The sequence below is a fragment of the Telmatherina bonti genome, assembly GCF_933228915.1.
Source record: "Telmatherina bonti genome assembly, chromosome: 10".
NCBI lineage: Eukaryota > Metazoa > Chordata > Actinopteri > Atheriniformes > Telmatherinidae > Telmatherina > Telmatherina bonti.
In genome coordinates, this window is record NC_136628.1 from 30,833,007 (window position 1) to 30,845,654 (window position 12,648).

The 12,648-nt window shown below is 40.0% G+C and overlaps 1 protein-coding gene across 1 annotated transcript in view; it reads right to left on the bottom strand.

Annotated features, from left to right (window-relative positions):
- Window positions 1-12,648, bottom strand: part of cxadr (CXADR Ig-like cell adhesion molecule) — a 42,014-nt gene that overhangs the window by 9,842 nt on the left and 19,524 nt on the right. The window contains exon 2 of the mRNA XM_079248279.1: window positions 5,296-5,465. Coding sequence (XP_079104405.1) covers window positions 5,296-5,465 — 170 coding nt within the window. The remainder of the gene's footprint in view (window positions 1-5,295; window positions 5,466-12,648) is intronic.

Genomic DNA, 12,648 nt, shown 5'->3' on the forward strand with positions numbered 1-12,648 from the left:
AATGTATTCCATAAAATATTTATAAAATAATAAATAATTACAATTATACTATGTAAACCTTATATAAAATAGAGTTGTATCATTTCCTTTTCCTATTTATCACAAAGGCAAACTTGCATAATTACATTATGTTCAATTATATCATATATTTATTTATTCTCCAGTGAGTATTGGTTGACTCTCTAACATCCACTGAAGTGGTTTATTTACAAAAATACCATCCTCATTCAAAAATATGCGAGAAAAAAGCTTGTATATAGGTGTCCACTATATGGCAACTTGGTATGAAAGGGTAAAAACATGCAGGCCATGAAACAAAGCCTTGCTCACTGAACAACCAAAAGTAAATGAAAAAAGAAAAGTACCCACACTTTTATCCCTGAAATGGCCTTCAACCTGGCAGCTTGTGCTATTTTGGCCTTTTGAACACAAGAAAAATGAAGGTGGAACAAACAAAGACACCACTGTGAAGCTAAATCAACACCTGCTGTGTCAACAAAGCACACACAGAGTTTGGATTTTAAAGGAAATGCCTAGAAATAAAGTCCAGGTGGAGCCAACAAGAAGCCTCACCACTAGCACTGGGTTGATGGCGGAGGAAGAAAACATTGCACAATGATGAGAGAGGGGCTGCGAAAGACGTGCAAAAACAATAATGAAAAGAGTTCTCATTCTCTTTTATAGACATGTTCTGTCACATTTCTCCACATTTCTATGGCGACAGTGATCAGTGAGCTTCTGCGCTGCATTCGACACCAGCACAGCAATACCCCTGAGTGAAAAGCAGGAGAGGAAGAAACTTTACATGTCAGGAGCAGAGGAAGAACAATGAAACCATCAGAGGAGGTAGAACACTCTAAGGAAGCAGGCAACGAGGTTCCAGTACGTCTGCAGAGTCGCTGTGCTCCATTTCCAATTGCAGGGCTGGTTTCCAAAGTTCCAAGAGAAGAGAGCACACAAGGGTCTTCGTCTTGTACACATTAGCCATGTAAACAGGTAAATCTGATAAAATTCCACACCGCTCTCAGGGGAGGGAAACCAACCCATGCAACTCCACCGGGGATTGAAATATCAGCAGTAATAACAGTTATGTGAGATGAGACCACAGACAAAAGGAAATTAAAACGCCCCCAGCTCAGACAAACAAGAACTCTCACTTGGGCTTAGTCACTTCACAGGCAAACAGATGGGGTTGTTTACACACATGCACACCTCAATCTAACGGGAAAAAAAATGCACAATAACCTTGAGAATTATGAGCCAATAGATATAAAAAATAAAAAAAAAATCTCATAAAGAGCCTGGGAAAAGAACATGACAAGGGCAAATGACTGGGCAAGCTAGCGGGGGTGGTGACAGAACAAAAGAGCATGACTGTCTGCGTGCTGCATTTCATAACAGGTAGCACGCTCAGTGATAGGACTGCCACCTGGCCTGGCCTTTGTCAGCGAATACATCACACTGCAAAGGCAACAGACCTCCATTGGTCCATCTTAGTTTGATTGGACACGCGTTAGGATGACATCATTGTCATGTGACGCAGCCGCAGCACTGGGAATTAAGAGGAAGAGTTTCTGCTGATTTGAGAGGCAAAGCAGAGCGCTGCATTACCTGTATACTCCAAACAACCTGCAGAGTTTAGCGAGAGCAGCATTGTGGCTCTGCACCCCCACTGAGGCTTTTAACATGAATGACTGCAACAGCTTGCACGAGAACATTTCTGCTTCACAAGGTTAACAATGAATCTTTCGCTAAAAATGGAATTAGGTCCCTTCAATATTAAACGCTAAAAATGAAAAGTAAGTATGAGCAAACAACCAAGCAATTTTCACCAAGCCTTGTCATGGCTTTACATCCAAATCCTCAATCATTTTGGAATTGCACTTTGCTCCTGAAATGTTGTCAATAAACAAAAAGACTCTGCTGCTGCTATGAAGGACAAAAGAGGTGGTTTGAGCGACATAGGATAAAAGTATGCATTCTAAACAAAGTCGTCCTCTTTCCGCGCATTCAGGATTTGGCCTCTAATTGTTTTTTGCCATAGTTCTCACTCTGGTGGTAAACATTCAGGGCACACCCTCCTTTCAGCTAATCTGTAGCCAAGCAATGAGAGCAAAATGCAAATGACTGTCAGTAAAGGCATGCCTGGCATCTCTCATTCAAATCCAACAAAGCAACATGAATTAGCAATGCTTCACCAACCACAAAAAGACACTGATGACACGTGGGATATGTCAGCCGAAAGGGGACATCATTCTCCTGTAGACACTGGACTGAATGGATAATGTGCCACAGCATTATCTATTATAGATAATGCTGAGGCATGACTTCTGACTGCATCAATGCAAATAATGCATCGCTGCAAAACATGGCATCCAAATATTAACAAAATTCTTTAAGCAAGGGTTATTTGTGCATGTCAGAGTTAGCATATAATCCTCCCATGTAAAAAAAAAAAAAAAAGTGATTAAAGTTCACATTTTGTGAGGGTGGATCCAGTGGAGCAGCTACCACTGCATAAATGCATCCAACAACGGCTGTGCCTTAATGTCCGGTCTGGATTTGCTCATCTCAAGCCATGTGAGCAAAGGTTCACCACGGCTTCTGAGCATCTGGGAGCCTCTGGCTATAAAGTTCAGCTTTCATTCTTCTTTCATTGCCTGGGATGTTAGCTTTGGTCCAAGCAAATTGGCCTAATTCTATTGAACCCTGTCACATTTATCAAAAAACAGCCACTTGGAATTAATACGCCACTAATTGCAAAGAATTTACGCCATGCATGACTACATGTTGGTTAAAGGCTACAAGAATGTGAGCAAGTGATTATAGCAAGCAAAATGTGATAGGTCAAGGAGAACAAATGCGTTCAGAGAGATGTCTGGACTGCTAAAATTCCTTCAAATGTTTGGCAACACAGTGTGTGGACACTGGACCACGCACATAAGAAAATAATCTCAAGCTCCAGATGAAATTTGGAAACATTTGATATATTTTTACAGTTGCAGAAATGAAATGAAAAAGGTCCTCCAAGGTAACAAACACAGAAAGTTCCCTTGTAGCATCATTAAGAAAAATAAGAAAACTTTGAAACGCCAGCAAAGCCTAGCTGTGACCCATTTCTGACATCAAAAGTATAAAAAAATATATAAGAATTATAAAAACACAAAAGCCACAGGACAATGGAGAAAGAAGAGGTGTGGGGGAGTAAGGGATGAAAAGGCTTTGTGACAGGTGGGAGGTGGGGAAGCAGAGTGCTAGGGGAGATGACCACACCACTCAGACGATCCATGGCAAGAAACCGTTTCCATGGCTGTTTAGGTCCAGAGGGTGAGTGGAGATCCTGTAGAGTCTTGCAGTCTCCCCGTTTATGGGTGAGGGCTGTGCTACAAAGTAAAACCTATCCTAGTTAAAAGTAGCGCCTGCTGCTCCAAAAGTATAACATGGCTGTGAGAACAAATAGTCCACAGCAGCTCAGATTACAATTGTCTTGCTTATTGTATGCTTATGTAAGAAGACAACGCCTTACACAAAAAAAGATACCACCTGCCACAGAACCTATGTTATATTTCACAAGGTTAAACATATGATGCAACACATAAAGCTGGGGTAGGTAATGTTGGCGAGCAAGCAAGATCTGAAAGTAGCACCCTGTCTTGGCTCCTCCCCCTCTGGTTTTGCTCCTTATGTGATCCAAGCGTAATTGAAAGATGGACTGAGCCTTCGGTGGTTAAAAGTGAAGCCTATGCAGAAGTGCATAAAACTGCAGTTCCCCCTTCATCCACTAGGGGCTCCAAAACAGAGCAAATCCCCATAGACTCCCATGTTAAAAAGACCATCTTCACAGCAGAAATAAACATGTTTACAGCCTGGTTCAAAAATCCATTTTTGGTTTATAGGTCAGGCTTACCTTCATGATAGCTGCGGGAGGGAGTGAATTTTTTTCCTAACTCGCCCGTTTAAAAGTAATTCTCGAAGTTTGGCATATTTAGGGAGGTCCTTTTGATTGACAAGTAGCCGATCTCCCGCTTCATGTAAGAAGAAAGTAGAACAACCGCAGTTTTTAGCTGGTTAACAATGTGGACTTTGCTTTAGCCCGCTTACCTCCATAAGCTGGTTAGCTCCTGTTATCTCCGGGTTAGCTTGGTTAGCCCTTAGCTACAGAAAGCTTGGAGTTTGCTAGATGTGAATCATCCACCATGACGCACAGCGCCCCTCTCAGCTCCACCTCTTTACCCATATTTGGATTTTCCGGGCAAGACGACATGCATGCCTCTGCCAAGATGGTGATGGTAGGAACCGCCCACTGAGCTTCAATTCAGAACTTCAGAAACCTACGGGTGACGTCACAGAGGCTCCGCCCATCTTTTTATATACAGTCTATGGATCCAAGGCTTTTTTCTTACCTCCACCAAGGAGGTTGCGTTTTTACCTGCGTTTATCTGTTTGTGTTCAAGATAATTATAAAAGTCATCAATTTATTCAATTAAATTTTCAGGAGTTGTTGGAAATGTGAAAAGGAAGAAGTAATTAAATGTTGGTGGTGATCCGGATCACAGTTTGGATCCAGGAACTTTTTAAAGACCGTGCTGGAGGTTTGCGCTTTCTGAGTGATTTTCTAGTTCGCAGCTTTTTCCACCAACGATTTTCTCTTTCTCGGCTGTTTAGCAGGAGGAGGCAAATAAACCGAGCCGGGTCGGGGAAATCCTTCCTGCATTTTCTCATCCATGTTTCCCTTCAGAGTTTCTTCTTCACTACTTTGTATTTTCATCCTAACACGCTGTTTTTATGCAGGGTGTGCGATGCGGGAAGGGGAAGAGGGGAGCCGGGAGAAGAAGCTTACAAAATATCAGAAATGAACAACTCCATTTTGGTCTGAATGTTTTGATTGGTCAGAGTTTTTACAGATTTACAGTAAACTGAGGGGTCGAACTATATTTCTTTTTGATCATGATTACAATATGTACAGACTATTATCAGGACGAAGAGTCCCTAGAGTAACAAAAAAAAAAAGTCTCTGAGCAAGATTACCTACCTGAGCTTTAATATACTTCAGATTAACAAAAACTACAAACAGTATACAATTAATAGTCATTTAAAGTCTTAAAATTTATAAATATAAAGCAATGATTACTGGTTTTGACTTAGTGGTGAGACGTTTGTGAAAGAAGCCACAAAGAGGATTAAGTTGGGGGGGGGAGAAATCCTATTAATTACCAACCACAGGAAGCACTGAAGCTTGACTGTGCCAAGTGAGAGCAAATTAAAAATGAGATGTTTGAGAACGTCAACACATACCACTTTGTCCTCTTTCTGGTTGTCGGATGCCAGCAAGCTCCATTCTATATCCAGTGGCCCAGAATCCTCCGGGGCCAAGGTGAACTGGCAATCCAGCTTTACACTCTGACCGCTGGCCTTTTCGATCGGCGACTGTCCAGAAGACGTGATCTCTAGACCCCACGCCAAGCCTATACACAGAGGAGCAAAGACAATACATAGAAGCTGTAATAAGGCTGTAAAACGCAAAATTATAAAGGTGGCGTTACTTTCAATCAAGATATGTAGAAACAAATATGAATTTCTGCACCAAATTATTCAACCCAAACAACACTGAATACATCACGAAGAGGAAGAAGAGTAACTTTGCTGCTGACTGGAATACAATTAGATTTTCATTTCATGCTCATGCTGTCAGCCAAAGGTTGACCTTCCTGGTGCGTGTAAGATCTGACAAGCCGCAGTTATGGATGGAAACATATTATCAATTATTTTCCTTCCTTGTTTAGTTTGTCTGGTGTTTGTTTACTGAATGGGGAAGTTTATTCTGGAAAGTGTATAATCGGTGCTCAGTCTGCGCAGTTATATGCAAACAGTCAGCAGACTGGTGCAAATCAAAACTTACAGGAAAAATCATCAGGGAAGGAGTCTACTTTAGTTGACAGTGGGCAAGAAGTGGGATACATTCTTTGGATCTTAGTTACTCACATTTTCAGTCACTTTAGATTAAGTTATTCACTAAAGTATTTCTAAAAGAAACAATGCAGAGACACCAAAACATAAAAATAAAAAAAATAAAATGAAAAAAAAAAAACATCGGCAAAGGGGGAGATGCAAACTCTTAAGAGAAAGCCTCAGTGAAGTCGCATTTTGAATAAAAATATGCCATAATTTCAAATTTACTAAAATATTCACTTTAACTGAAAATATCAGACATAAATTTTTCCTATTTTGTTTCATCTCGACACAAATCAGATCTTTTTAGAAATGTCTGCTGCTAAGAGTTCAAACCTCTGATTTGATTATTCGGTTATGATGTCATTTAGCCAGCCGTAAAACACTTCAATTCTGTGAATCTCACTAAATAAATACATCTAGCTGTCTAACAAGACACGGATAACGCAAGTGACATGAAAAGAAAACCCAACAAATGCTTGTAGAAGACAGCTTAACTGAAAGATGTGAAAGAAAGACCCACTGTGGCCAATCACAAAACAGTAAGAGACTCCTTCACATTTATTATTAGGACAATAAAACATATATTCTAGTTACATCAACTAGGTCAAGATTTTGTATTCAGTAAGATATTTAAGCTCTGACAGGAATACAGTCCATGGTGAATGGAGTTGTCACACACCGCTTTAATGTGTTAAAATCCTTCTGACAGCTGCCACCTTCCAACCAACAAGCGGGGGCAGAATATCAAACAAATTAAAAAATAAAAATCATTGCTGCTGAAAAACACTTAAAATAGATAAAACCACTGTTTAAATGGCACACAGAGCTTAGTGAAAATTATCTGCCGCCAACAAAAAGACCCCGTTAACCAAGTGAAACATGGTTAACGGGGTCACGGCATTTGCCTTAGCTACATCTGATTTCTTTCAGGTGATTCAACGTCGACAGATGCCGCTGACTTGAATGTGTGGGAATAACTGGGAAACAGAAGCCAAAACACACAACTGTAAATGCTTTTGTTAACAGAAACGTCAGTCTCCTTTGTTTCATTGAGGGTTTTTTTTCCGTGTGCTGATGAGTTTTCTATAAAGAAACAAATTAAAAGAGCACAAAGATCCATGGAAACACCAGGGAGTATAAGCAAATGTGTAATATCTATGCATGGTACTGTGACTGCAGCCAGCCCCTCCTGCTGTTCCACCGAGAGAAATGATACTTGTTTACGTTATTTATACATCCATCTGATATATTTCAATCAATGTGACAACAGAGCAAGATCTAATGCTAAGTTGGTTGTCATGGTTTTGTAAAAATTCTGACATATTGATTTAAATGACTTTACAGATCAAATTTCTAAGCCTGTCCCTTACAGGAGGTTTAAGTTGCAGGTTGAGGTTCCTGTCAATTTCATGTCAGCCTCGAACTCACTCCGCTTCTGAGCTTTGCTAGATAACCAAATGGGATACACCACAGGGGATCATCCACGCGGAGTGTGTGAATCTCAGTCACATCCACTGGTGTTGAAGCTTAAAGCCTGTAAGCATTTAATATTGTAGCAAAGCACAAGCATGGTTTCATTACCAGCCGCTGGTGCAGCAGCTGGTCGTTTGAGCCCACAGATTCTGACAGACGCCCTTGACGGGAGCGATCCATCGCCTTCAGCAGGAGCAGGAGAAACAGGGAGCAAAATGGAGAAAAGAGAGATATGTGCCTATCACTGTCAAAACAGATATTCAGCTTGTCATCTGTATGAGGGAAAGCTGTGTCAATTCATCACGCGTTTAGTGACGCCTGCGCATTATTCACAGTTGCTTTGAAAGGAGAGAAAATTGTATTCCAAGAGGTAAAGAAAGTATCCAGCTGGAACAGCCAGAGTGATATCTTACAGGTAATAAAGGACACTGTCAGATATATCTGTTAAATCAATGACAGACCTCCAAGACTTCTGGCACCATTTGTTTAAATTACAGTGCAGCTTGACGGCTTTTTAACTCAGCGGTACAAAAATAGGAAAAGGTGCTGCTTCAGGATGTCATCCCATCAATGGACAAACTGATATGCTTGCTTATACAGCTGAGAAGCCGAGTACTTATGTGACAGTAGATCCAAAAACATCACGACGTAACAAATAAGCTACACTGGGGCTGCTATCTAAAGTTGAATTTCAATCAAAAGCATCACGCATTTTCACCTCGGTAATGATATGAATTTATTAAATCTGTAAACTGAAGTAGAGGAAATGCATGGTAAATAATACTGCTTAAGTATTAAACAGTGAATTTAGCATTAAACACTAATTTCCTCTAACTTTATGCCACTGGCTCCTATACAAATCTTTGACTCTTTACCCGTCTTGTTAAAATGAAGTAGGCAGTACTAAACTGGAAAAATGTAATGTGATGCATTTCTGTGCACAAGAATTTAGTAACCGATACAAAATGGGGAAGTTTTTGTGTTATTTTTCATAACATTAAAATCCACACAGCCGCAATGACTTTTGTCTTGATAAAAACTATAATTTTTTTTCCTTTAGCTCCCTTAATGACAGATCCAGACAAATTACATAAAATGAAATCTTTTGAATAAAGACACCAGTCCAGTAAAGTAAATCCACAATCCAAGAGCTAGCCCTCGTAGAGGTGGGCAAGTAAGCTCAAGTAGATCAATGCCTGATGTTTTAAGGGTTAAAACATCTTTAAACGACAACACACATTTAAGTTAATACAGGAAATATTCTCATAAACTTTAAAGGGCAACAACCTAGCAAAGAAACTACGTAACCATATCTAACCAGGGAAAGAATACTGACAGCTTTACAGACCTGTAAACTTATCTCTCTCCACTGTTGATAAAAACAAACAACCTCAATGGTATGCTTGAAAGGAAAAAAAAAAAAAAAGAAAGAAACAGCTCACAGTGATAATCAGTAACTCAGAGCAGTCAGCACATACTGTGTGAACTATGGAGGGTGGAACAGAAATGATCTTACTGCAGCAGTGTGAGAGTGCTGCATGTAATCATTTGCTTCTATAGGGTGAGCAGCAGGCTTTATTTAGAATAATGGCACCAGGGCTAAAGTAAACTGGCCTTCTTTCTTGAAATGAATATAATCGACTGATAAGAAGGACCATCATTACAGTTCAAGGAGAACTATAAAAAAATGACAAATGGCGTGCTAGTAAACGCAGCCATGCATGCACACCAGACACACGTTTATTTTCCTGGAGCTTAGAGCTGAATTAAGATGCATGTCTGTGTGTGTGTGTTTTCTCATATTAATGTTTGTATAGTTGAAGCGGAGCAGTGAGTAAAGGGCACATTGGCTAATTAAAAGTCTATGTTAATAACTATTTATAACTGTCTGAGTCTCTGTGAGCCTCTCGTTTCCTTCACTGTGACACAGCAAACCCAGCATGGTTACTGGGAGACTTGGAATGACTTAAAGGAATTCAGGGTGTCAGCGTGCCCCGCCTAACACCCGACTGCCAGCGTCTCATTCACTCAATCACCACCTCCCATGTCCCTTCCTGCCAGTTCCAGCCCTTCTGTCCATTAACACAGTCACGATTGTGGAGTGCAAGCCCCCCCTGGCCTCCAAGTCTCTGCGGTCCTGCTGATTGTAACCCTGCCACCCATCCCCTCCACCTTTGTTGGCATACAATAGGGAGTGAATCCTGTCTCCTGGCAACCAATCCCTCAGAGAAGGTTGCTGCGGTGCTTAAGAGACGGCAAGACAGAGAGAGAAAGAAAGAGGCAGATAGACGGTGATGGAGGTAAAGAGCATGAGAAAGAGGTTAAGTAGGAGGACACAGAGGGAGGATTTGTGAAAAGGGAAGTTAAAAACTTCTAAAGCCTTCTTCAAAGTCAGCAGGCCCTCAAACTATGTGAACAATGTAAACTCCGGCTCGGTTTGATGAGAAATCATTTCACACTTTCGGCATGTTAAGCTGATAAATCCTCAAACCAATCATAAAATTAATGAGTGATACTTTTTAGTGTATAGACATGCTAACCGTTTGAAAATAAATAAATATAGTCAGGCACAATGATTTCATGTGTTCAATTATTTCCTCCAACTCTGAGCAATCTTCCTAGATTTTCAATGTAAATGAAGCAGATTTATTTATTTATGTAGATTAACGTCAGTAATGTTAACTTGAAAACACTCCCAGTGAGGTTGAGTCTCTGTTAATTGACCATTTTTGTTCATAGACTATAAAACACAGATAGATGTAGCCATTGTTACATCATCTACTGTTTCACAGACTAATCACCACCATATCGATCTTCTGAAACAGGAAATTACCACCCTATGATGGATCTGAACTGTGGAAATGCCACACTTCCACTGGGAAGCAGATCATCACTTTTCTTGGCCTTGCTTGAATGCATTCCTCGCTTTATTTTAATTTACTAAAAGTGAGAACAAAATTTAAGAAGGACCTACTTGCCTGTGTGTCCTTAGATGGCAAACTAGAAGAGGAAGCTATACTTATTGAGAAAAAGTTCACTTGGCTTGATGTGGATAAACTTTAATGTTCCAGAAGGCCAATCGGAGACATAAAATCTATTTAATTTTATTAGCTCAACACCATGTACAAATTATTGTTAGGTATGATCAAAAGATGCATGTTTATGTTGATTTCACTGTATTTTTTCCCATGTATGACTTGTTGTGAACCACATTTTCCACTGACAAAGAAAAATTACTGAAGTAGGTTGGGTTAGAAGAGCCAAGGCAAAAACACTTTAATGTCCAAAGTGTTTTAATCGTATAACTAAGTTAATCTTCCTCACGGCACTAAGAAAAACCATGTTTTTGGCTGTATAGATTGATCCACCACTTTTTTCTCTCTTTTTGGTAGTCAGTACCTCTAGAAAAGCTTGTCTGAGAGTAACATGAGACTCAAACGTCCTCTGGCTCTTTCACTTTTACCTTAGTATGGGGAGGTTGCTGATAAGTTTCATACATGTCTTCGTACTTCAACGCATTTTTACAGCTGTGCCGAATCCAGTGACAACTTTGGCTCAGCAGCATTTGCAGTAAATATTTGTTTGGCACACGTCTGTGCTGGGTGTTTATTTCTGCAAAAGTTTTTCTGTGTCATCACGCTCAATTTAAAAGGTCTAATATACATTTACTTTCTGGATCCATTTTCCCAGCTGAAACACCAGGAATAACAGGTTCCCTCTGCTTCATCAGTGTTTAGCTGCATTGAAAAGACTCCTCCTAAAACATTTCACTGTGCCATGTTCAAAATGTTATTTAGGCTTCAATTTATACCAAAAACTAAAAACTCGTTTCTGATATGAACCAGTAAAAGTTAAACATAGGCTGAAAGTGAAATCGATTGGTTGAAATTGTGCAAATGTGTTTCAGTATGAACAGTGTGGACGGAGTCCGCCAAATGCTTTTCCACCATTTCCATCATTGTCTAAGTAACGTTTAGGTTGCAATGAGTAGCACAATGCCCAAAACATGTAGCGTTATCCTGGTTTAACTGGATGACCTCCAACCTAATTTGGATTTTCTGGAGCACAAATTAATTTTCCTTATCAGTGAATGAAACATGCAGATATGGATATTCAGTAAATAAGCGGTAAAATGTTTGGCATGGATGAGTTATCTGTGTAGCCAGGAAAGATTAGTTTCTCAGTGTACACAAAGATTTCAGGGCATGGATACAGTTTCCACTGAAGTGTTTTGTCAGAGGTCTTTTAGACAGATGCTAGGCTAAGCTGTATGTTACAGGGAGTAGCTTCAACAGACAGCAATAAAACCTTGAAACCAAGAGACAGTTTGACAAGCTAACCTCCTTTGACCCAAGCTCAAGACCCTCAGAGTCTTGGCAGGAACCACAGCAGATCATAAGCTTCTTCTGAACCCTGGAACGCCAAGTCCTACCACGAAGAGATAAAGCCGGCAGCTATTTCAGGCTCAGAAGGAAACAACAGTGACAAAAAAAGCTTGGCTAGGTGAAAGAGGCGAATTACGTTTCACTAGGACTTACTCCTATTTACCCTTCTCCAAGGTTTGCATATCTTTAATCCACTTATGCCACACGTTTCGACGAATGCAAGATTCAGCAGCAGTGACAGCTGAGGGTAAGCATTTTATTCAACTTTTACACATTTCAGCCAAACAACTCAAAACAAATAAAGTATGAGAAAGAAAGCAGTAGATTAAACAATAAAACGGGCAGATATGAATTTCCATTTTCTTTTCATTACACTGCAAATGTAATATTCAATCATATGAGTTATTTGAAAACCAAATAAAACAAGGAGTATGAAATGCAGAAGTATTGCAACAGAAGAAAAGAAAAGCACAAACATTGAGCTTATAAAGAGTATGTAATGATTATATTATACATTATAGATTCATTACATTGACTCTAAAGCCTGTTTAATTTGTTAATTCCTGAGCCCGACCAAGACAATCGGCTAACAATACAAAGAGAAGCGAATCACTGCAACCATACAGAGAAACATAAGTTATTTCAGGGATAACAGAGGATACCATCTTAACTTAGCTGTACTCTAAAAGGAGGCTCTGAATACGTGCCCCAGTGCTCTCGTTGGAACTATTTAATTTGAAGCAATGTGGGTGCTCTGAAAATGAGTCTGGCTGTGGTTTATGTACTGTAGCAGAGGGCTGTGACTGTTGAACCGCCCTGATTGTGTTGTAATGCAGCC